This window comes from Copadichromis virginalis, linkage group LG4 (assembly GCF_057382275.1).
Source record: "Copadichromis virginalis isolate Kocher_CV1m ecotype Utaka linkage group LG4, C_Virginalis_male_GT1.1, whole genome shotgun sequence".
Lineage (NCBI taxonomy): Eukaryota > Metazoa > Chordata > Actinopteri > Cichliformes > Cichlidae > Copadichromis > Copadichromis virginalis.
In genome coordinates, this window is record NC_140621.1 from 309923 (window position 1) to 336975 (window position 27053).

The 27053-nt window shown below is 40.3% G+C and overlaps 1 protein-coding gene across 1 annotated transcript; it reads left to right on the forward strand.

Annotated features, from left to right (window-relative positions):
• The first annotated feature begins 1525 nt into the window (after window positions 1-1525).
• On the forward strand, window positions 1526-26438 carry LOC146710463 (RNA polymerase I-specific transcription initiation factor RRN3-like). Its single transcript, XM_085453003.1, has 17 exons — window positions 1526-1836; window positions 2061-2117; window positions 2191-2280; window positions 4198-4327; window positions 5211-5270; window positions 5411-5474; window positions 8020-8089; window positions 8608-8706; window positions 10182-10277; window positions 11685-11808; window positions 12212-12342; window positions 16824-16954; window positions 17054-17241; window positions 18357-18465; window positions 18771-18923; window positions 20956-21040; window positions 24295-26438. The coding sequence occupies exons 1-17, from the start codon at window positions 1741-1743 to the stop codon at window positions 24442-24444; spliced, it is 1833 nt and encodes a 610-aa protein (XP_085309129.1). The 5' UTR covers window positions 1526-1740; the 3' UTR covers window positions 24445-26438.
• Window positions 26439-27053: the final 615 nt, after the last annotated feature.

Here is a 27053-nt window from a genome sequence, read left to right on the forward strand (position 1 = left end):
AGATGATCTGTTAGCTGTTTGACAACTACTCTTTCAAGGATGTTTGATATAAAGGAAGGTTGGAGATTGGCCTATAATTAGCTAAGACTGCTGGGTCTAGAGATGCTTTTTGAGTAAAGGTTTAACTACAGCCAGCTTGAAGGCCTGTGGTACATAGCTGATTATTAGAGGTAGGTTGATCATATTTAAGATCGAAGAATTAATTAATGGCAGGACTTCTTTGAGCAGTTTTGTAGGAATGGGGTCTAAAAGACACGTTGATGGTTTGGAGGAAGTAATTATTGAAGTTAACTCAGAAAGATCAATTGGAGAAAAAGAGTCTAACTTAACATCAATGGTACTAAGAGTAGCTGTAGATAATATTACATCTGTGGGATGATTATTGGTAATTTTTTCTCTAATGAGTAAAATTTTATTTGTGAAGAAGTTCATGAAGTCATTACTAGTTAACGTTAAAGGGATGTTTGGCTCAACAGAGCTCTGACTGTTTGTCAGCCTGGCTACGCTGGTCTTTGCTTGCCCCCACCACAAAGGGTGGTCTTGCAGACGAGTCCCAAATCTGACAGCATCAGATGTCATTGGAGATAACACTGTGATGCGTGTGAAGCTATATAAAAGTCTCAAGATTTATTTATTTGTTGAGGATCATAAGTAAAGTTTCCAGTCAAATCCTTTATATAATTAGTTGTTTTTCTCTTTATTTAGTTTTAACTTAGCAAAGAATTTTCCAGATTTATTGCCTTGTTTAAAGCACTCCAAACACAGCCTTTGCATCAGAAATCACGTTTTCTTGTTAATTACTTCATTCTAGTTTTAGCTTTCTCGGGTTGTTAATAATGTGCTCTTGTGGCGAGGCAAGGCAATCATTAGGCAGCTTTTAATGATTTTATTCTTTGTTCTAGTTCTATTTTTCTTTTCTTATTTGAACAGTAAGATATTATTTAAAGTGTTAGAAAAAATACTGTTGTATCCCGAATTCAAACTGGGAGCTGTTTCTAAAAAGAGGGACCTGGAAGCTGAAGGCTCTGCCTCCCATTATATTTTTAAATATCCCAGGAATCACAAGTAAGCCTGCAGTGTGAGAGCGAGTGCTCCATTGGGGTGATATAGAGTAGTATGAGGTCTTTAATATTCATACTGATATGTGCTTCTTTGACAGTGGTGCATATAATTTGTTGGATACATGAATTTTATCCAATGATAATAATTTGGCTGACTTGATAGAAATGTATGTAAATGGCTGCATGCTCTGTGATAGTGAGTTAAAAATGTGTTATCTTAGCTCTAACCTTGATTTAATCTGTTTACTCTGCGTTTCTTTCCTTTTTTGTTGGTTTATACCAGCTACATTTATTCTCTTTATTTGTTCGTTCGTTGTATTTGTTCAGCCTGTGTTATTGTTACGGTGTGAGCCTGGACTCACAGCCTTTGTTTGTTTGTACATAAGCTCAATAAAGTTACTTCACTCAGGTAGGAACCTTCCTGAGCGAAATGGATTCCTCGAACGTCCCCCTTTAATGTGACGCTGCTGCTCCGAACAATCACTTCCGTAAACACGCAGTTCTCTTCCTGTTACTTTCGCGTGGTTTTGTTTTCCGGAAGCGTGATTCCTTTGATCAAACTAGTTAACGCCACAGTATCGAGAGCTGTACGGTGCGAGAGATGTAACGAGCGAGTCTCCTTTCCAGCTCTGTCTTTCAGCTTAACAAGCAAAGACCAGCGTTAGCTGCCTGGTGGGTTATGGAAATAGACGGTCGAGACTTTCTGAAGACCCCTTCTGTGAAGACGGTCAGGTTTGGAGGTAGTGTTGCGGAGACGTTAGAGAAACACAAACACGTGAGTTGTATGTTAGGGTTGTCATTCTTGGAAAATGATAAAGAGAGATATTAGGGTTGTTGATTTTGGTGACACATCCACGAGATGGTCCACTAAGTTATTAAATGAATCTAGACCTTCCTGCTGGTCTGTCTGTGGATTCTGCTGACCTTCGTAAAGTTGTTTACAAACACCTCTACGTTTCTTACGGTTTTGGCGAACTGCTGTTTCTGCTTGTTTTTAAGGGAGACTCGAGTGATTATGAACTCCTGAAACATCAGCTGGTTGATCCTGAGATAAAGGTAAGCGTCAGTGTGAGGGCACCCTGTGGTGTGGTGGACTTTGCTTCTCAATGAACGCCCTCTCCTCCGACAGGATGCTCAGATCATCAACTGGCTGCAAGAATTTCGGTCTAGTGTGACCCACCTGACCAAGGATCATGAACAGCTCATTTATACTATACTGGTGAGTGTAAATATTAACATGATGCAAGGAGAAGAGTACTGTATTTACTCCACCGGGGGTCTGAGTTGATCTGAAACAAACATCACATCAACAAACTGTATGCTGCTGATTAGCCTGTCAGCATGGCAAGCAGACGGCTCAGCAGCAGGTGTACCGTTGCCTCAGTGTCCACCATTGTTGTGTAGTGTTTAAATGAGCTCATTTTTGGGTGTCGCTGTAACGAACCCACGAACATTGAGGTGGTTCTCAGTTATATTGTAAAATGACCAAAACCGAGCAGAGTAGGTACGAGTGGAAAAGTGGCATAAGCTTTAATTTTTAAATGGATCAATTTTAAAGTTTCAGAGCTTTAATATGCAGCTTTAGACCTAAACAGCAGCTCTGAGTGCAGGCAGTGCACTAAATGACCAGGTTAACCAGTTTCTGCAGCATTAATCACATGTTGCATTTTACCACTATATTTATATGTTCTGTCGATTTTTACATTTATTTGATAATGTTTCTGTTGGAGCTGTGATGAATTTTCTGTTTACTGTGGGATTTTCACATGACATGTGAAATGCCCATTATAGTTTAGTTAGATACTGCCAACACCACCCCTGTCATGTGAGTGCGCAGGGCAAACCCCAAGTTAACTTACTCACACCAATCACCACAGTTACAGAACAAATGTCACCTGACACAAAAACATAGAGTCAAACACAGGATGAACTGTAGTCCTCGTGTGTGGGGCCCACCTGCACACTGAGCCGTAACACCAGCCGTCCACTCCGTCAGCAACAGGCAAAAAAAGCGAGTGCAAGACGAACTGGCCTGTGTAGGACCTGCTGCCTCGCAACCCACCCAAACTGCCCCACAACTGAGAGAAAAAATGAATTTGTTTGATCTTAAACATGTAAATGTTAAAAAATGTATCCAAACAAAGTCATCAGGAATTTGGCAAATACTTTTTCACAGCACTATTATAGCCTAAAAACAGGACCAATGCTGTTGCTGGCATCTTGTGGCAGTAAATTCAAACTTTGAATGAGGCAGTCTGTCATTATAGACTCATTCAAAAAGAGGCTGGAAATGCCTTTTATTTTGTTTTCTCTAATAAATAAATGCCTATTGCAAGCCACACTCATAATACCTTGATTAGTATATTTTTATTATATTGTCATGACTGTCATCACATATTTCTTTGAAATATAAAATTAATATAACTTATAACCCAGCCCTGCTCCTTAGTGTGGGTGAGAGATCATTTGCTTTTTAAAGCAACGTCTTAAACTAGTGTGTATTAATAAAACAAAGAAATTAAATTGAGCCAAGAAAAAAGAGGGTAGATATACAAGATATGGAACATGTATGCCTTCACCAAATTTGTTACGACCTCATTCCAATATGAAATTCAATTTTCTTTATATTGCATCAAATCACAACAGCAGTTGCCTCTACAGTCAACAGGGAAAGTATTATTGTGATCAGAGCTTAGAGAGAACAACACATCCAGAACGCTGACCCGTTGTTCTTAGTTGAATCCACACCCATTTAGCCTTCTGCTCCTGTAGTAGCCAGACAATAACCCTTGATCACTGGTTCCCCCACCAGCATTCAAGTTTGAGTCAGGACCAATATTAGAGTCAAATATAAAATGAAAAAAAAATTCCCAGGAAAAGCCGTGGTTGATTTAACATGGACAAACCTTTACAAGCCTTTTGTCAGTATGATATGCTGCTGGTAATGTGTCATCTATTCTGTCATTTTGGTGCACATTTTAAACCCTTCAGTCCACCCTTCATGTGGTGTGAATCAGCAGACGTCCAAAAAGCTGATTGTTTCAGCATATAAACACACTGTGTGTGTGTGTGTGTGTGTGTGTGTGTGTGTGTGTGTGTGTGTGTGTGTGTGTGTGTGTGTGTGTGTGTTTTATAGAGGCTTCCTTGGCTGGGCCGGAGCCAGGCTGTGGTGGACGAGTACCTGGCCTTTCTGGGTAACCTGGTGTCAGCACAGACTGTCTACTTGTGTGCCTGCCTTAACATGGTGGTCTCCCACTTCACCCCCAGTATGTTACTCTGATGGTATTGAATTAATCATGATTCATAAACGTGTTACAGTAGTAGGCTTGTGATGGTCGACAGGATGGAAAGGAAATACATGCTGTCAGATGTATATATGTGATAAATAGTCACAAATTCTGTTAGATGTGGAGAACAAACAAAAGTCAAGAATATTTTCAGGTAGTGCTGTGCTTCTGCTGACTCGGCTCCATGTTTGCACATTTCTGTGTAGTCGATGATAGACCTTTCCCAGCTTCAGTCTGAAAAAGAACACCGGTCACATATAATTGTGTTATCCTTTTAAATTAACACCAAACATTGCAAGTTTATGAGGAGCAGGACTGATAACTTTCACTGCTTAGCTCCTAAATTAATGTTAGTGTTATATTTTTAGCGATCGCCACTAACTTAATGGTAACTGAAGAGATGACTTAAAGGGTTAAATGATTAATGCTAATGTGTGTGCCGGCCAGGTTAACTTTTATGATAACTGTTTAATACTCCATCCATCCATCCATCTTCATCCGCTTTATCCGAGGCCGGGTCGCGGGGGCAGCAGCCTAAGCATGGCCCATGTACCTGAAACATAAGAACATATTTAATACTTCAGTGTTGTGGAAATGGGAACTTTACTAACCCTTGAAATTCTGCATGTCAACTCCTCCTCCGTGTTCAGGTGTAATGAGGGGAGGGGTTGTGTGCAGACGGGCAGCTGTGTGACAGCTGGATGAGGCAAAGGCAGTGTCTGTACTGTAACCAATGAGTATCTGATCTGATAGTCACTTTTAGGATCTGATAGTCAGTTTTTGACAACCCTGTACAGTATTGTTGTCTTTCTTGTTGTCATCTCTGTTGCATGATGGAGAAACAACTTGTGTGTTTTTTCAGAGAGAGTGACCATCTGTGAAGGAGGAGTGGATATCTCCGATTCAGATGATGAAGATGAGAGTAAGTTTTTTCTCTTCTCCTATGAAGTGGTGGTTTCAGACATCTTAACCTTGCAGTGGTTCACAAAGAAGCGAGATGCAGGTGTGCTTTGTAAAGCATCGTTATGTTCACTAAGAGCTTGTATGGCTTTTTTTTTTAAGATCTACCCAGAAACTTCGATCACTGTCACCAGGCGCTGCAGCTCATCATCAGATACGTGCCCTCGTAAGTCTGTGTCACCTGTTATTCTGCTGGCTGCTGTTTTTGGCCTTTAAACTCTGAATTTGTACACTTGAGCTTTGATTCATCACTGGACTTCTCTGTGGAGGACCCCGAGTGACAAAATAAATTATTTAAAGGCACCATTAAATAATTCATTAACATTGGAATTAATTAAATAAATATTTAATTACTTAATTAAATGCACATTGATTTCATTTAGAAGCATTTAATAAATTATTTATTTATTTCAAATTGTACTTAATTATTCCATCCATCCATCCATTCGCTTCCGCTTATCCTTTTCAGGGTCGCGGTGGGGCGCTGGAGCCTATCCCAGCCTATCCTATCAATAATTAAGCCTATCCCAGCTTAATTATTGACACATTTAATTAATTATTTAATAACATTAAGCATACTTGTTTCAGTCGCCCATTCTGAATCATAACTAACATTAAAAACATGTTTAAGGAGAAGAGAGCAAATAAATAATCAGTGATCAGTAATCTTTATAGAAAGAGACATCACTGGTTTCTGTCATGTAGTAACTGTTAGGTTTACGTGTACAAAGCTTGTGAGACACAGATTTCAAAATGTTTGACTAATATTTTAATTGTGAATATTAATCATGAGGCTAAACGGGCAGTCCAGCTGCCGCCATCACGGAGTGAGGTCAGCATATCCAGGATATCTTTCGGTTATCTGGAATCACTGACCCTAACACTGGGAGCAGGATAAACGGTCACATGAAGCTGGTTATCAGCTCTCTGAGTTAACTCAGCTTCACGGGCACATGAAAGTGTCGGCAGCATCAAACGAATCTAACGGTCATCTACGAATCGAATTCCATGGCAATCGACAATGCCACGCACTGTCTGCGCAGTGATTTTAGTACAGCATTTAAAACATGTTCCCCACATCATTCTTCAAACACTTCAAACATGCTGTAAATAAAAGACTGAGTGAAAACGTGGCGCTTCCAGCTGATTTATAATCGCAATGATCAAACCTGCTGTTTGAGTTTGTGTTGTCTCAGCTGCACACTCGCTGCTGTTTAAAGGTTAAGAGCAAAGATTTCATATAAAACACAGACTCGGTCTACGTACACATTTGACATGAGGTCAGTAATTAGAGTGTCTGTGTCCTGTTCTAAGATCATATATGTAAAATTGTTCTTGGCCAACATGAGACAGTTAAATATAGTTGTGTCTGTGACTTTATATTACTGATAGCCATCAGGGAAACACAAAGACTGGAGGCAGACGGGCTGTTTTCATCATCAACACATTTCCATGTGGCACTTTTGTAACTTACTGGCGATATGAGTGTTTACGTTTTTCATTACAAAAAAGTTGTCGGACTTTTTAACTAAAGTTAACTTGGAACACCGGGGCTGTGAGCTCGGTACACTCTGTTCACAGTACGCTCTGCTAACAGTCAGCTGGAACGTTGCCGGAAACATCATGTTCTATGTTGACAACCTGACCAGAGATGTGAAGATTACGCCACTACATTTTGAAATGCATTCTGGGATACCTGCTTCCCCACACTACCACCAGTTCATAGTGATTGATTATCTAGGATCGACCTGTCTTGATTAACTTTGCACAGTAACCAATCAGATGTTAGACAAGCTGCAGCGGCAGCATTAACCCCGCCCCCGGGTTTGCTGGGTGAGGCTGACAGATAACATTGATTCAAGAACACAGCCGCAGGGCCAGGAGTGCCAAAAAAATCATTAAATAATTAATTACATTTGTCATTAATGAAATAATTAAATGTGTCATGAATTAAATACAATTTGGAATAAATAAACACATAATTTATTAAATGTTTTAAATGAAATGAATGGGCATTTATTGAATTATTTAAACATTTATTTAATTAATTCCAATTTTAATGAATTAATGAAAGATTTAATTAATTATTTAATGGTGTATTTAATCAATTCCTTTTGGCACTCCTGGTCCTCCATATTCTTTCAACCCCTTTGTGTGTAAAGGTTGTAATGTCTCTAGTGCTGTAACTTCACAAAACCTCACAAAACCACGGGGTTGGTGGTACTGACCTTTAATAAACTGCAGTATTGTCCACATGTTCACATGCTAGGTATGTTTTTGGTAGTCATAACATAAGCAAGTATGATATAGATATCCAGCTAGCTTTAAATCTGGCAAAATCTCATTTCCAAATCTGCCCACGGATTTGATTTAACTAGCTTATCTTTTCCCTTTAAGGTGGTATTCTTATCTTGTAATTGCTGCAAGTGTATTTCTTCCCTTTTGTCTCAGCAGGCTTTATTATAGTATAACTTGCTTTCTTCTTCTTATTTGACATTAATTTACCTACTAATACAAACAAGTAGCCACTAGCTTGTTACTGTAAAAAAAGTTATCTTGTAACTAATGTTGTTGCATAAATGGATACTTTGTATACACTTTGTTTTATTTGATGTCAGTCAGCCTGCATTGTGGTTTCACTGTGATTTTCACCCCTCGTGTTACATTTTTTAAATGTTTTTGTAATGTAAAGATTTTTCCTCTTCTTTTAGCACAAGTCGCTTTCTGATGCCCATTTTGCAAGAAAACTTTCCCTTCATACAGAAATCCTCAAGAACACTGGTAAGATACAGGCAAGACCCTGACGTCCCCATACTATTAATAGGCTGTGGTCTATAATTTAAAGAGTCCACTCTGTCTTCTTTGTAGATCATTGTTAAAACTTCTTCCTTCCAGGAGGTGCTATTTCCCTTTTCATTTCACCTAATTAAATGTCCTTACATAATTTCATCTTTTTTCTTTCATTATTATTTTGTTTTAGAACTCTTGCTAATAACCTCTAAAGTTGTATTTATTGTAGTTCATAACAGACTGGGATCTCTAGTCTTAATAACAGCTCTTTCAGCTTAATGTGTTTTTATTGATCCTTTGAGACGTCTTTTTGTACCTCTGAATATTTTTGTGTGTGTTTGTTTGTTTAATTTGGGTCCTATCAAAGGCTTTTTAATGTAACTTTTTGTAGATTAGACATTGAGGAGATTAAAAAGACTGTACAAAATGGGACGTCATCAGTTTTATCAAAAAAGCTTTTGATTCTTTTTCAAAGTGTACGTCTCTGTTAACTGATGGATGCTTTACAGGAGTGTTACGTCCATAACCTCCTGAGGATAACAGTGTACGTCCCCTCCATTCGACGAGACCTACTTGAGCTGATCATTGGAAAACTGCTGAAGCTGGATGTGAGTGGTGCACCTCCAAATTCTGCTATTTGTAGTTTAATTTGAACGTAACAGTAGTAACTCAACATGAGTTGTGTGGTAGGTGCTCAGGTAGGTTTATTAAGTTTTGGATAGTGATACAGTTTGTCTGATTTTGTCTCTGGTTATCGCTGTAGTGCAGAGCTTTCATTCAAGAGGTTTAACAAAAGAAGCTGCATCCATACAGGGAGTGATTCAGTCATCACGCATCATTTTGAGGCTCCAGTTTCATAGATAATCCTTTAATGGCTGTATCTCACTCAGCACTGTCCTGCACTCTTATTGGTAGTTGCTTCAGCGCGTGGAAGTTCAGAGAAGTTTCTGGTCCTGCCCTCTTCACTTCTCCAGCTCAAAGATAAGAGACAGCGCTCATATCCCACTGATTTGGTGCCTGTCCATTGGGTTTCACCACAGTGGAGTCTGGACTGTTTTCTCTGCTTATGTGCCAAATAACCATTTCATGTCTTTTTCGAGTCTCGGGTGCTGTTTGGCAGTGTGACTGAGACCTGCAGTTTATGTCCATAGAAATCACCAGCATGAGCATGCACTTAGTAACAAGACAACCTAGGTCACAAGTCAATAATTGTGTTATTAACATCAGATCTACCGCCGAGTCCTGTTGAACTTGTTAGCCCGTGGAATGTGGAGGTAGCTGACAGGCCAAGTCTCTGGGAAAGGCTGAAGCAAAAATGTGGGTATGGGAGTAATTCACTGAGAGCCTGGAGCAATAATTTTGGTCTTCCTTGAGACGTTTCTGTCACATAACTTCCTGCTCACCGCATCACTGGTTACCTTTTGAATTCAGAGTCCATTTCAAGATTGTGGTTCTGACTTTTAGAGCTCTTCATGGAGAAGCATCAGCTTACATCAGTGAACTTTCATAGCTATGCATCTCCAGCAGGTTCCTGAGGCCTTGTGATCAGGGCCTACTTATTGTACCTAAACTAAAAGAGACAGAGCTTTTGCAACAGTAGCCCCCAGACTCTGAAACTCTCTCTCCCTGAATTTGATATATGTGTACTCTGTGATTCCACCGAGTCACAAGTGGACTTGATTAATGTGGAATCACCGACAGTACCTCCGGATCAACACTTGCCAGGATACTGGAGAGGAAAGTATCAGTTAGTCGAATCTTGGATCCAGGAGGAACAATGCGGTTATGGAACACATGGGACTTTAGAGAGACAAAATTACACAAAAGTATCATCTTTCAAAAACTTATGGACCTTGTTGTATAGTCTCTTAGAGGCCTGTCAATACCAAAATATGTAGAAACGTATGCATGCAAATAAATTAGTCATATCTGACTTATCTGTTGCAGAAGGACATGTTCAGACATAAAATTGATCAATTCATTTTTTTCTGAACAAGTAGCATCAGTTCACACATCACCTGCTGCTTTCTTCTGGAAACTGGTGAGATATGTCAAAGGTGCACATGTGTGCGGTACATTTTAGGTGAACGCATCCCGCACACATATTGAGGAGGCTGAAGAAAACCGAGTGCAGACCCAGAAAGCAGAGGAGCAGACTGAGGAGTGTCTTTTTGACATGGTAAGAGCCAGCAGGGTTTGATGATAGTAATGTTTTTCCACAGATAAAATAAAAATGACTTATTCCAAAGCATATGAATAATTGTCATGACAGTGAATAAATTAAATAACTTAAGAAGTCAACGTTTTCGGCCAGCATGTATGAGAGCTCAAATGAAACTGTAGTTGGGTTAGGTTATTGGACATTTTTGGCACATGTGAAATCTGATGTGCAGGAGGTGACATGTTGTTGATTGTTGTGCTGTTAAATCAGCGACAGTTTTTTAAAACCAAGTTTTCAGGCTTTAAGGGAAAAAACACCAATATAGAAAATGTCAATAAATGTACTTTCTGCGTAAAACATAACGACTCTGCACAAAAAGTCAGGCTGCTGTTCTTTTAAAAGGTTGAGTCTGGGTGTACTAGTGGTGCAAGTGTCAGGCTGTAGTGGGTGAGTGGGTGTAGGGTTAGGTCAGTGCAGTGGTTTAGTGTGCAGGTGATCTTGTTTAAAAAGTTCAGGGCAGTTGAGGAAAGATGACGAAGGGAAGATCTCTGTTCCTGCAGTAACTCATAAAGCCAAATATGCAGATGATGGAGATGGCTAAACTTCACTGCAGTGGACCGGAGATGATACGCTGCTTTCCAGTGGCCCATAGGCTGTCCACAAGGTGCACAAAGTCTCGTTTGAAGTTCACAGGCTGACAGAAGTCATTAGTATGGACAACGATTGCAAAGGCCTTGTGGTTTTCAACAGCTGCAGATTAGTTGGAGCAATATCTGTCACACAGACACCAGCAGAGCACAAGGTACGGCCACACGTCAGACCATAGAAGTACCAATACCAACCACCATGACTTAATGCAGTCTTGGGAGCCGATGAGGTTCAGCCAGGTGGCAGCAGTAAGGCTGAGTCAGTGGTGTCTGTGAGGCAGAAACCAAGATGGTGTCAGAACCTTCATACTGCTCTGGAGCAGATGATTGTTCCACACCTTGGCTGGTCTTTCAGGTGACCCCGAACTGGAGAGCGTGGTATGATCTACATTTTCCATTTAATAACATTTCTTGATCTAACATTCCTGGTGTTTCATGAGCACAGAGAGGTGTGTCACACTTCCTTTGCTCACATACTGTCCTCCTTTATACGTTAAAGACCCAGTAATTCATTCAGTCTTTAAGTCTGTGGTTGAACCCAACACCTCGCCACTGAAACTGCATGTGTAAGGCACCACATGAAGTCATCTGAACATGAGACCTGGGTGTGTTGGACTATAACTGAAACATCTAAGTGGACAGCCTGAATAAAACTATTCCTAGACATAAAATCTAAATAAGGAAACATGGGCAGCGTCCTGGACCCAAATTTGAATTTGTTCTCTTTATTCTTTCTTTTAATCCTGATAACCTCTGTGTGTATCCGGGTTTCTGTTAGGATGAAGACGTGTCAGCAGATGAGCCCACCAGGACGACTGTGATGGCCCATCCAGTGGCAGAAAGACTAGATACTCTCATGGCCGTGCTTATGGCTTACATCAAGGATGTCTGCTACGTTGATGGTAGATGCAGAAAAAAAGCTTTTTATACATGTAAATCCATAAATATTTGGACAGTGACTATATTTTTGTCGTTTTGTCTTTATATACTACTAAAGTGCATTTAAATCAAGCAACCTTTGAAAAGGGTTTTATTAAATAAAAATGGCTCCTAATGCATTCATGCACTACTTTAAGTAATTGAATTGAAGCTCAAAGCCTGATTCAATCACATCTTTATTGATTGATTTTAGTCCAAATACTAACCATTGTTTAACCCTGACTTCTTAAGATTAGACCATCTTTTCCAGGCCCGACTGATACTGAATCCTTCAGTTTCTAAACTTTTGTAATGTAGGAAGATGGAGAATATTTATACTAAGCTGTACGTTAATATTTTTATGTATTGTATTGTCTCGTGTTTCAGGGTCTTTTCATGCGGAAAGGACAAAGGAGCTGTACAGAGATTTGTTGACTGTATTTGACAAGCTCATTCTGCCAACACATGCTTCTTGTCATGTGCAGTACACTCTCTTTTACCTCTGCAGCTTCAAACCGGTCAGTACTCCCCACATATACTGGGACCAGTTAACTTTGGTTTTTGCATTTTACTGGCAGTCTGGGTTTCAGCGACGAGATGTACAGGCACAGGAAAGTTTCCAAACTCTTACATCTTAGATAAAGATAAAATAGATAATTTGAGAATGATTTTAAATTCAATTCTGGAGAAGAGAAGCCATATATGAGAAAAATAATAATAATAATAATATTAATTGTGTCAGTCCTCTTACTGTAGCATTCTGGATCAACTCAAGGCTTTTAAAGGAGCATTTGGAGCAGCCTGGTAATTAGAAATTGTAATATTCCAGCCTAGAAGTAGGATAGCTTTATCTGATGTAAACACCACTTTCTGCATCTGTAAGGGCTGCTTTACCTCACAAATGGCACAGTATGACAAAGTACAGCTGGTGTGGGTGCCTGTGGAATCAGGAGACAGACACTATCTCTACTTTCAAGATCAGGCTTCAAACTTTCCTTTTTGCTAAAGCATATAGTTAGGGCTGGACCAGGTGACCCTGGATCCTCCCTTAGTTATGCTGCAATAGACGTAGGCTGCCGGGGATTCCCATGATGCACTGGGTGTTTCTTTGTCACCTTTCTCACTGGGAGGTAGAGCTGGGCGATATGAGATTTTTTCATATCACGATATGTTTTTTTCATTTCAGGCGATAACGATATCTATCACGATATAAGCCAAATAACTATATTTGTAAGATTTAAATGTGCCGTTGCTCACAAGTAAAATGTGAAATAATCAGCAGCTTGTTTTTATTTAAATATTTATTTCCCATAATAAGTTCAACAGGGTAGATGTACTTAAGGAACATGAGACTTTTTCAGATAAATAAAGGCAAATATTGCAAACTACACAAAAGGCAGCCGCTAAAGCGTTTAAGTTTCAAAATAGAATAAACGAAACAGACTAAATTGTCAATTCCACTTAGAAACAAAATATTAATTCTAAAAATAAATCTTAGTTTGTTTACAGAAGAACAGACAAAACTGACTAACTTTTGTCAATATCAAATAAACTGAGAACTAAAAGGAAATTCTCAATCTCTCCTTGTTGTATAGCTGAGCTTTTCAAACAGTTTTAACAGTTACTTTAGTCTGACAAAAGCCGAATGACGAATTAGCGCTTCCAGTCAGAGACTGAGCTGCACCGCTTTATTGTATTTCCAGACTTGCTTTCGGCACAATTTACAGTGCACGCTACTCTGTTTTTGTCAGACTTGAAATAGCCGAAATACCTTCACACTACGGAACTTCTATGGCTCTTCTGTTCAACAATCTCTCCGGCGTTGGAACCATCATCTGTTTTCTCTTCGGTCACGCTCGGTTGATTTTTCTAGTCAGCGCACTCACTTCCTCCATTACCCGCTGGCTGCTTCCCAAACAAACACACGTGCGGCTTGGCACTTGCGCTGTACGTAACAAGTCACGTGACGTGACGCTGTGGCTGTGATTGGTTCGGCTCTGCACTACTTAATTTGGATTGGCTGTTCTTTTTTTTTTTTTTTTTTTTTAAGAGGACAAGAGCGGTGAGGCCTATCGCGATAGTTTAATTTTTCTATCGAGAAAAAGTTATTTCGCGATACATATCGTTATCGTTCTATCGCCCAGCTCTACTGGGAGGGTTTAAAAAAATTGATTTTCCGTTTCAAATCGAGTTTAGCTTGAATAAAGCCACATCGATTCATTCAATCCTAAATCCATTTTTAAATATAAATGTATTTTGCCAGAAACTCGGGTTAAAGCTCACGAAACTATTTCACCGCCACCAAACAGCTAAAGCAGTAAATGAGAGCAGGAAGACGGATTGTGCACAAAGATGTAAACACGGAGCGTGGATGGAGCCCCGACAGCACGTGTGCAGACACGTCGCTGCTGAACGCCGACACCTCACAGACTCTGATGCTGCAGGTTTCATCACTCGGACCAAAATTCACTGAACCAGCAGCAAAAGAAGATCAAACTACATGTTTGATCAACATCGTCATTAATTCACTCGGACTTTGGCTGTTTAGCTTCCGCCACAATAAGATCTCACTTCCTGCGCAGCTCTGTCTCTCTGTGTACTTCAGGAACAGCTTCCAGTCTCAGATCTCTGTTTTCTGCATTATTTGTACTAGAGATGGCACGATACCACTTTTTTATGTCCGATACCGATACCGATATCATAAATTTGGATATCTGCCGATACCGATATGAATCCGATATAGTGTTTTTTAATCAACAAAACTGTTTTTTAAATATCTTGCTGCATTTTGTATAAGTTCATACTCAAGTTTAAAACAACAACTACACTAAAGCTATTCTGTTATACCTGTATGCAAAAAAAAATATTTCATAGTTCAGCAATACTGATCAATCTAATAAACTTAAACCTACACCATCCTCCCTATTCTGGTATTTTAAAGAGTACTTAGCGTAAATATTAAGCAACCTAACTAATAGGGTTCCAACTCCCAGCAGCAACAAAAATAAATAAATAAAAAATAGGGAACCACCCCTCACGCGCCACCTCATGATGCTTAATCGACGTAATCAACCTTAATTTGATGCAGTGTGAAAAAAAATGCACAGAAATCAATTATTTTTCAAGAAATATTAAATAGATTCAACATCTTTCTTCAACAAAATTGCAGACTGCACAGATGGTACCTTCCCAAAGGAAAAAGTACTATAGCTTACTAGGGTATATATATTAGACTTAATAGTCACTATATACAGTAATTGACTTCTATTCATTTTACATCAAATTAAAACTTTCGGTGTAAGATTCAGATAAATATTTATTAAAAGCTCGACATTTTAAATGAGAATAAGAAAGAAAAGTATGTCTTTGTGCCCCCTTTTCCCTGTTAATGCCCTATCGGCCCCCCTGGCTAAACTTTGCTAGATCCGCCCCTGCACAGTTACGTCAGCTATGTAGAAAAAGATCCTCGAGTAGAAAGTAATAATAAATAAATTCTAACAACAGCTGATCAAGCTTAAACGTGCTTCTGTTGTTCAGCCGTTGGTTTCCTCTTTCTGGTGCAAAGTGGGCCAAAAACAAACCAGAGAGACGGACTCGCGACAGAAAAGCCGATCAGCTGATCATTAAGCAGTTTCATGATTGAAGTAGCAGCAAGAAGAGGCAGTCGCTCCATATATCGCTTGTTAAGCTTAACGCAGGAATGCTTTACAAACATTCAGAGATGGACTTACACACTTGCTTTACTTCTCTCGGGGATAACTTTGTCGGAGATGAAATGCCGGGTTGCTAGCGAAGCTCCACATGCTATCCAGACCACCGACAGGTCCCGCATGCCACAGCCGCTCTATCACGTGATGCATACTGCTCCGACGTGCTAACGTCGTTCTGAGGCGAGTTACGGCGTGTTGCAAGTTTTGTGAGGTGCTTTCGTGATATTTAATGGATCGGATTACATTTTTTATTTTTCTCCGATATCCGATCCAGTAATTTAGGTCAGTATCAGACCGATACCGATACGTAATATCGGATCGGTCCATCTCTAATTTGTACAGCAAAACTTCAAAAACGACTCTGGACGAGAAAGCCTCATTTCTGCTGTCAATACTGAAGAAATGTCAACTTTTACAAAACTCTCAGCTGTGTCTCTAATCAAACCTCTGTGACTTCAGCAGCATCAGGTCATGTTCAGATGCTGATTCGTGGTTTTCTTCAGTTTTTGTTCTACTGCAGAATATTTTTAAGGCTGCTGTAAAAAGTCGGGCCAGGAAAATCTGCTTCATGTTTTTCTGTTTTATGCTCACTTACTTTGACACAAAGGCCTCTGCTGTGATGAGGTCTCACAAGTGCCAACTTTGTTTTTATACATAGATATAAAAATATGTATCTGATATGGATAATGATCAGAATTATAATATTTCTCTCTGAGTCCAAATGGAATCGAATTGAATCAATTATAGAAATGAGTGATGATACGCAGCCCTAATAGAGAGTGAAGAAGAAACGCTCAGTACATCATAGGAAGGCCCCAGCAGCCTATCGCAGCAGGGATGGTCACCTGATCCAACCCTGACTATAGTCAGGAAAACGCCCCACAACATGACACCACCATTAGCCTGACTGATACAGGATGGATCCATCAGACCAGACTACAGTTTGCTTCTATCGTCCAGTCTTGGTGAGACTGGATCTGACAGGAGTGCCGCCCAGTGTGTCTCCTACTGCTGTTGTAGAGCTCTTCCATAGATTCAGGCTTTCAGAGTGCCCTGTCTCTTATATCTCAGCTGCCACTGACATTGCTACGCATATTATATTTACTCATGTTCATGGGTAGACTGGCTTTTTCTAAATCATCCTTGTCCTCAACATTCAGAATATATGATTTATAATCCATGTATTTATTTAGCTGGTTTATTCGTACTGACGTTTATCATTCATTACTTTGAGACTAAGAGCTTCTGGAGTTGTGTATATTATGTGTTTCCTGTGATATATGTCACAGGCCCTGGCAGAGGCCTTCTTGGATCACCTGTGGAAGATCCTGCAGAACCCGTCTCTGCCTGCTGTCCTTCGCCAGGCTGCTGCTGGATACCTGGGAAGTTTCCTGGCCCGAGCCAAGTTCATCCCATTGAGGTGAGTTTATGCGACACCTGCTTAAGACAGCACAAATGCAGCAGGTGCAGGTTTTTAACGGGTTCTTCTCTCATTCTGTGTCAATGATGATTCCTATAGCACTGTGCGGGCCTGTCTTGATTTACTGAGCTCCTGGATCCATCAGTACATCTACAGCCAGGACAGCTGTGGGAAACAAGTCTGCTGTGACGTCAGCTTGCACGGGCCCTTCTACACTTCCTGCCAGGCTGTCTTCTACACGATCATCTTCAGACACAGAGCATTGCTAGAGGCCAACATGAAGAAAGGTAGAATAGAAAACTTTGAGCTAATATCAGTTTATTTGTTTTAATTACAGGTAAAAAAACAACAACAATAAAATAGCATGGGAGCAAAAATTACCTCAGGCTGCTTGGTTTAATTTACTAAAATCAGTTAGATGTAAGCACAGGTTTCAGCAATGGGTCTGAATCATTACCTGATTTAACTGTCTCTAGTGTCACATTAAAGATGTCTCATTATGTATTTTAATGGCTTTCAGCAAGGCAATTATTTGAGTTCACTCTGTAGAAATCCCTTCATTTCTGGGATGGGTGCTTTCTCTTTTCCTGCATGCCACAACAGTGATCCTTTTTAATTTTCATGAAGTAGATGGCTGTCAGATCTGTTGAGGCCACCAGATGGGGAACAAAGATTGTTTTCAAAGCACTGTGCTGACGCACCATGACACAATGGCACACAGCATGGTTTAATAATAATAATAATGGATTGGATTTATATAGCGCTTTTCGGGGCCCTCAAAGCGCTTTACAATGCCACTATTCATTCACACACTGGTGGAGGCAGCTACAGTTGTAGCCACAGCTGCCCTGGGGCAGACTGACAGAAGCGAGGCTGCCATATCGCGCCATCGGCCCCTCTGGCCAACACCAGTAGGCGGCAGGTGAAGTGTCTTGCCCAAGGACACAACGACCGAAACTGTCCGAGCCGGGGCTCGAACCGGCAACCTTCCGGTTACAATACGAACTGCCAACTCTTTGAGCCACGATCGCCCGTTAGGACATTTCCTGTGACTCTTCTCCCTCAGATGCCTCAGGATGTTTCTTAGAACTTGGCGTTGACTAACTTTAAGCCTCTTAACTTGAAAACTGCTTGGTCATCACCAGAAACGATACTTTATGCAAAATTCCAGTCAGTTTGAGATATCCATGATAAAGAATAGCGCACAGTGTAAGCTGTCAGAATGAGGATTTTAGGGAAAATGGCAGACATGCTGGAATTCATTTAGACTGACTAGAACACATGAGCTTGATCAACTGTTTTTAAATCAGGTATGGTTTTTGTTTTTGATGCTCTCCGGACCTTTTGGTCACACCTTGTCGAATATGTTCTGACTCCTCCTCACTGGGTGTGTGTACGTCAGGTCTGGAATACCTGCAGAGTCTGAACCTGGAGCAGGTGGTGATGTGTCAGCTGAATCCTCTCAGAGTCTGCCTACCTTCAATCACCAACATGTTTGCTGCCATCACAAGGTGCACATGCCCCCAAATACCATTGACCTTCCTGTAATCCTGAACCCTCTAGATTATTTTCCAGGAACTTTTCAAGAACTAAATGATTATTAGACATGCTAATATTGAGGGGGCCTCTGGTCGACTTCAAGTAAAAGCTCTACATTTGTTTTCTAACTGATGTAAAAACGCTAAAGTGTACAGCATTGTCAGTAGATCACAGTGCACGCACTAGTGTGTAGACTAGAAGAAAGTCTTTGCATCAGTTATAAAATGCTGGTATTTTTCCTCCTCGTCATTCCTACCAGCAGTTGTTTTTGTTGCAGGAAGTACCAAGTGGTGTTCTGCTACACCATCATAGAGAGGAACAACCGGTGTGTGCTGCCAGTGGTCCGCAGCTCTGCAGGAGGAGACTGTGTGACCACCAACACCAACCCACTCGACAGTTTTTTCCCCTTCGACCCCTACCTGCTCAAGAGGTACACTCATTGTTTGATTTATTTCCATTTATTTTGGTTTACGCACTCAGCAGCTAGGCTTAAGCGACATTCTTCATACTCCGATTGCTCCCTTTGTTCCCCATCACCAATACTGATACCAAAGTCTCTGGAGTGGAGGGGTCGAGTTAATGTGCACCCATGAAGATGGTGCTATCCATCCTTCACTATGACACTGGTGCTGGGGAACACCCATGGGGGAGTTTATCTCCCACTTCCGCCATGATGAGAAAAGAAAATTAGTACGAGAGTAAACAAACAGCTAAAATCATATTTGCTTGAAAGTACAAAACGTACACTTTTTGTACGTTTTGTACTAAATCAGCCACTTGAAGCATGTGACTTCAGCTCCAGCAGAAGCTGGAGACATGGGGAAAATGTAACTTTTCTCACATTAAAAGAAACGAACGGGAAGCTCTGCTACGTTTCCATTATTTTCCATACGTCTGTGAAGGTTCTCAGTCATCCAGGTCATCGTGGCTGGGTACTCTTCCTTTGAAAGAGCCAAGAGCCTCTTCAAAGGAAGAGTACCCAGCCACTGGTACAGATATGTGGACGACACCTGGGTCAAAATCAAGACACAAGAAGTGGAATCCTTCACTGCGCACATTAACGCTGTGGATAAAAACATCAAGTTCATCAGGGAAGACACAAAGGACGACTGTTTGCCTTTCCTGGACTGCGCTGTGCACATTGAAGAGAACGGCAAACTCAACATCGAAGTTTACCGGAAGCCCACACACACGGACCAGTACCTCCTCTTTGACTCCCATCACCCTTTGGAACACAAACTTGGAGTAATCAGGACCCTACACCACCGGGCAGAACATGTTCCCTCTAAGCCTGAAGGAAAAAGAAGGAACACACACATGTAAAGGAAGCACTCAAAACGTGCGGCTATCCTAAATGGGCGTTCTTAAAGTCAGCAAAGAGGCACAGAAAAGAAGACCAGACAGCAGCGAGGGAGGATAAGAAGGACAGACGCAACAACATTGTCATCCCCTATGTAGCCGGTGTATCAGAGAAACTCAGGAGAGTTTTCTCCAAGCATGACATCCCGGTGCATTTCAGACCCAGCAACACGCTCAGACACAAACTGGTTCACCCGAAAGACAAAACGCCAAAACACAAACTTAACAATGTGGTGTATGCTGTACAGTGCAGCGAGGAATACTCAGACCTCTACATTGGAGAGACCAAACAGCCACTTCACAAGCGCATGGCACAACACAGAAGAGCCACCTCCACAGGACAAGACTCAGCATCCATCTGCATCTAAAGGTCAAAGGTCACTCTTTGAGGATGCCAATGTTCACATTTTGGACAGAGAGGACAGATGGTTTGAAAGAGGAGTGAAAGAAGCATCTATGTCCACTGTGAGCGACCATCTTTGAACAGAGGCGGGGCTTACGACACCAACTCTCTGCCATCTATAATCCAGTTTTGAGATCCTTCCCAGACGCCTTAACGCCCACTCACATCCTGGGCCATCTGACCTCAGGAATTCACATGATAAGGTGGGGCCAGGTTTCACAATGAACACACCCGAAACTCTGGCTGATTGGGACCCACGCCCAGTTTCACACCTTGGCTCAGGCGATTAGAGGATCATCAGGGGTCCTTTTGTCCCTCTGTGGGGGGAAACTCCCACTAGGTTTATATCTGGGACTCTCCACCATTTGACCTTAGAACTGAAGAAGCTTCTTGGATGAGAGGTGAAACGTCTTCAAGCAACTTACAGAAGTCCAGACGCTTTTCTTTGCAAGCTCCTTTGATTATTTTCCATACATTCATTGTTTAAGTGCATCTCGCACTTCTATTATTCTGTTTAGTCCTCTTTCTACTATTTCCACGATTTAGCAGTTAAACCATTTTACTTAGATTATTTTACTCTTTCCAATATGTTTATTGGAAATTTGATTCCTGATTATATGGAAAAAACTGAAGCATGATAGTTTTCCCAGCACTTATGTCTGCACAAACAGGATTGTAAATATAAACTGTATATTTACAGGTCTGGTCAGCTCATTGAACCGTTGTACCAGGTTTGGGATGATCTATCAGACACAGAGCCATTTCCCACCAAAAGAGGGCAACAGGTAAGATGATGATTGTAACAGATTTATGAGGGGTTTTTTAAAAGTAGGGGATTTGGACAGGACAAAAAAATAAGCAGGCCTATAACTTCTTTTTTTTTTTTTTGTTGCCTGTCCCGTTTGGCTCTTCTGCATCAGAATTGTTGTCTAAAGGTGAAGAAAGATGCCCAACGGATTTACTTTACCAAATTGACCATACCAGCCGTGCCGTAATGGTCTATTTGATTCACCTTTTATTGTTTATTTTATTTTCACTTGCTAAACATGGGACAGATTTGACTGGGGGAAAGAAAAGGGAGAAAGAAAGAGGGAAAGAAAAACAGCAGGGAAGAGGGACGGGGATAAAGGGCAAAAAACAAAAACCAACAAAACTAACAGACAAAAAATACAAATATCGATCACCTGGATCAGCTGCTGAGAAAGAAAAAAGAGAAAACAAGCAGAAGAAAAAAAAAGAGCAACATAATAAACAACATCACGATGATATGATAATAAGTTTTCTTCGTCCCACTCCTTTTTCAGGCAAGTTTTGTTTTTTGTTTTGTGTATTTTATGTTCAATATAGGTATTTGTTGTGCCTGAAAATGAATAAATAAATGAAATGAAATGAAATATATGGGAATATAACAGTAAATACTAAATATTAAACATTATTGTGCAGCACGTAAGTTTGACAGCGCACAGTGTGCTTTGAATTTATTTATTTAAAAGGTTCCTTCATGTAATGATCTGCTAGAGCAGTGGTTCCCAAACTTTTTTTGCTGGGCCCACCTTTGTTTTACAAGAAAAATGTTCGTGCACATGCACACATCCTCCAACCACACACGCCCATATTTTGCTCCATTGTGGTTTATTTCACACCTCAAACATTTAGTAAACAATTAAGCAAATACAATAATCTGCAATAAATTACAGGTAGTAAGAAAATGAACTACTAACTCTTTTACGCTACGTCCGCACCTACACGGGTGTTTTTGAACACGCAGCTGTTTCGTCCATGTAAACGGCATTTCGAATCACCGAAAACTGAGATTTTTAAAAACTCCTTTTTTTACGTTTCCGTGTGGACGAGGAATACAGAGTTGGTCACACAACGTCAAAGGTATGTGCCTTTTTCACGTCACGCTGTGGCCACGTTATTGTTTACATGGGATGAATTGCAGAATGACAGAGACAAAATACTGTTAATCTGACTGTCTGCAGGTTTTACGCGCAGGTACTGTCCCTCCATTTACAAAGGCAGAGGCGTCACAGTGTCATTATTTTACTGTAGTTGTTTTTTTCCTGAGTAATAATGTTCAACATTGCATCAATACATTTTTCAAAAAGTGCTTCTCTGTGCAAAATAGGTTTAAAAACATAAACAGCTGTGGGATCCTGTTTGTCCGTGATTTGAACCGAGGGAACAAATCGTGTCAGGATCAGCCTGATGTTATTTGTATCCAGCTGTAACTTTTACTGTAGAAAGAGCAAACATCTCCAACATGTCAGGAGCAGTTAGTCATTACAACAAGTGTTTGTGAACTAAAAGTCAAGAATGTGGGATCCTGTTTATCTGTGATTTGAACAGCCCAGCGCTGCTCCCGACACAGGAAAAACTAATCCTGCAGGGAGACCTACCTCGGCACTTGTGCAGGTGAAGCCAAAGGGAAGATTTGCTTCACCATGTTTTCTAGTCTTTGGCTTAGAATGAAGTTGCTCTGGAAACATTTTCAGCGATGCTTCATCTCCTGCTTTGCGTTGTCCCAGAGAGGTGGCGTCTGATACTCGACCTGAGAATCCAAAAGAAAATCCAAGCATCTTACCAGTCTTCCTAACCTAAACAAGAGAAAAGGTTTTAAACAATGGTGGTGCCACAAAAGCAGAAATTTCTGATGCACGATGGAAAAGCGTCACCTGCCAGTCTGGACAGGTCCCAAATTATACTCAGCCCTATTCAGTCTCCAAGCACTGATCAGCTGCCACCTGAAACAACAGACAAAATGAACAGTTACACACCCAGGTGTGGAGGCACACATACCATGCATAAAATTATAACCTGGTTCATAAACTTTTAAAGCACCAATGAACCTAACCCCACTAACAGTGCTAATCATCACACCACTGCGCTTCCCACTGCCTAACATGTAAAAGCAAAATAATGAATAGTTAACTTTTCTCTCTTTTATAGTTTAGAGATTATCAAGTTACATTTATGCTAGTATGATAAATGGACTTATGGTTCTTATATAGCGCTTTTCTCTTGTCTACTCTGCTTGAGCACTTATAGCACTTTTTACAATTTTTTCACACACATTTCACACACAAGCACTTTTTTTTCAACATCTAAGGGCTTTTTATCTAACATTCACTCTGAGTTGAACCTATCTAGAGCAACGTGGGTTTAGTATATTGCCCAAGGATACTCGGGCATACAGACTGGAGCAACCTGCGATGGACCACCAAATCTACCACCTCAGCCACACTATATATGTCAGATCCACAAACATAAACCCACACCATCATCTTTTCTTTTGTACCATTCTCTGGTGGAACTTTTGTTCACTTGCAGGTGCAGTGAAAGTGCATGCCTCTGACTAGAGAGCACTATCTGCTTCGATCATAACACAAACTGAGATTATATCTCTATAGCCAGCAAGGTGTATTTGCACTGGCACAAGCATAAATTCTTAACAGCATAGAAAATGTAGGCATGACAAATACAGGCTTTTAATATTTGTGTGGAAAAGACCTAAAAGCTGAGAGAAGACAATAAAAAGAAACTAATAATAAATGCAGCTAAATTTGTCAAATAGCCAACATGTTAGCTGTTGGGCCTGCTGCACTGTGAAGAGTAGTACCAACGACTACTAGAAACCTGGCTGCACAGTTACAGGAGGCTGCTGTTGCTAGCAGTTGGAGGACCTGCTCAGGAGGTAGAGCAGGTCATCTACTGATCAGATGGTTGGTGGTTCGATCCCTGGCTCCCCCCAATCTGCATGCCAAATATCTTTCATATTAACCCATTGCAGTAAGAATCTGTGTGAATGGTAGTTAGGGAGCACTTAAAAGCATAGAAGAAAGTCCTTGTGTGAATGGGTGAATGTGACATGTTGTATAGAGCGCTTTGAGTACTCCAGGAGAGTAGAAAAGCACTATATAAGAACTCAATACTGTTCCCCCTCAGACTGCAACCAACTGCAAGGGGAAATATTAAAACTCATGAGAACATTAAAATGTAAATGCCTGACTGTGATTGTTCATTCTGTGTGTTTCAGGGCTCGAAGGAGGATGAGGATGACTTCCTATGTGGAGAGACGCCTCAAGCCGAGGGCATTGTGGGACTGACGCCCAACTCCTATGATTCAAATTTCCACAGTCCAAGCAGCTTAGGCTCACCACCCAACACCCTCCAGAGGCCATTTTAGTTTCATTTGTATGGCATGTACTAGTAAGGGCTGTTGACTTCTTCAAGTTGTGAAGAAAGACAGCAGATCCTGTACCATATGATGCTTTTATAAGCTCCAACCACAGTCTGAAGAACACCAGCCCAGGACAACATGGTTGTGACTGAAGCACTTTTTAGATCTGGGATAACATTATTTTATTAAAGTGACAGAATTCAGACATTGATCAGTTTTATGTTAATGTTCTTCATCACCCACAAATACTTATGGTAGTGACAGAGAGTGTGCACTAGTACTAAAATGTTCTCTCCAACCTTGTTAGTTTGTTTAGGTGTGTGTGTCTGTGTCTCCGTGCGTGCGTGCATGAGTGAGTGAATCTTTTCAATTGGGAAAATGCATGACGCTGCAAGTTAAAGCAGACTTAGTAAGAAACCATTGTGTACAGGTTATTTATGTTTAGTCATTTTCAAGTAACCAATAAATGAACTGCGACTTATGCAGCACTTTTCTACTCTATTTGAGCACTCAAAGCACTTTTGTTACTACAAGCCTTATTCACACAAACACTTTGTTATATTCCTGATCTCTTTTAACCTAAAATTCTCATACTGACAGTCCAATGCATGGATTGGGGAAATTCAGGACTCAGTATCTTGCCCAGTGAGAGTGAAGGTGGCCCCCCCACCTTCTTCAAATCCAACAAAAGTGGTATCAAAAGTTTGTGGTGGTTTGTGCCACTTTCATTTTAAAGATATTAAAGAAAATTTACAGAGGTCATCTGAGGTCAAGCAGCCCCCCCATTACCCAAATCAAACAAAATTGATGTCAAACATTTGTGCTGGTTTGTGCTGCTATCATTAGGTCTGTAATTTTTTATTATTTTTTTAATGTTTTTTGCCATTTTTTTCTGCATAAAGCTTTTAAGTAACTTTAGTTCTTTTCATAAATATAAAATAATTATTACTTTTTAAATTTTTAACCCTTTAAACACCAGTTTGTTTGTCCGCTGCACCAGCTGGAAGACAACCTCAAATCTCGCAATTTTATATAATTGCATTGCTACTGAAATTTCTTGTATTATTAATAGTAGAGTCTGGGGCATGTAATTGATTCACATCAACATTGTTTATAATGCATTGTTATTTTTGTGCAGTGACAGAAAAACATAAAAACTCCCTCGCAGCTTGTTCGTGGCCAAAAGTGGCCACCCCTTGTTTACGTTTATAAAATGCTATAAAATTCATATGTATTAAGAAAAAGTTCCACTTTTTTTGACTTGTTTTTTTTAGATTAGCATCAGTGCTGTTCATCAAGACCAAAATTTCAATCAAAACCATAATTTTAACCCTTTAAATACCAGTTAAATCACATAATTTTAATGATTTACATAGGGATAAAAGTAGGGGTGGGTTTTTATAATCGATTTATCGATTAAAATCGATTCTGGCTTGGATAACGTAAAATCGATTCATTAAAATCCTGAATCGATTTTTTAATATTAATTTATTTTGCCCGAAATGCCAGAATCTCAGGTGAAAGATCACAAAAGTTCAACAACCACCAAACAGCTAAGACAGTAAATGAGAGCAGGTACACGGCTTCTGCACAAAGACGTAAACACAAAGCGCCGACGGATCAGAATCAGTGAGATGTCGCCTTTCTCAGCTGACAGTCGGGGCTGAAAGCCGACAGCTCGCTGATTCTGATCCGCGGGTCCGCGCTGTGTGTTTACGCCCTTTTTTTAGCTCCCCAACTGGGTCTAGAGAGTATTTTAAATTCAGGGAATTTAAAATAGAAAGTAGCTCATCCACAGAAGGACTGGTAGCTCCCCTTACGATAAGGGTTCAGATCGCGCGAACAGGTGTGAAATGTGTGTGTTTAGTTAGTTAGTTTGTTTGTTTTAATCAATTTTAAATCATGCTTTTTATTTGTTTTTGTTTCTAATGTCTCTGTAAAGCACTTTGAATCACCTTGTTGTTGAATTGTGCTATACAAATAAATTTGCCTTGCCTTGCCTTTTTGCGCTGATCATATGGCTGTTAGTTTTATCTGTCTCCAAACAATATTGACCAAACCAGCAGCAAAAGAAGATCCAAACCACGCTTCACATAAACATCGTCATGAATTCCCTCTGACTTTTGCTGACTTTTCAGGATAAAAATCACACTTCATGCACAGCTCTCTCTCTCTCTCTCTCTCTTTTCTGTATTATTCGCTTGCTTGTTACGCACCAGTCTACTGTTGTTTACAGGCTGTCGGCCGACGTTTTTTTTTTCCCTTTTACTTACTTCCGAAAAGTAAACCTAATTTCTGCCGTTCAATATTGAACAAATTTAAACTTTTTAAAATTAAGCAAAATGCAAAACGCCGTGTCTCTAATAAAACCGCTGTAACTTCAGAGGTAATGTTCATATGTTGATTAATGGTTTTCTTTCGTTTTTGATGTACTGCAGAATATTTTTATAAAATCCCAGAACAGGAAAATCACCTTCATGTTTTTCTGTGTTTTATCTTCAGCTACTTTGACACAAAGGCCTCTGCTGTGACGCTCACACCTTTGATAAAGTCTTGCGTGTGTCAGCTTCCTTTTAATAGATACAAAAATATGTAAATGTACTGATCTGAATTAT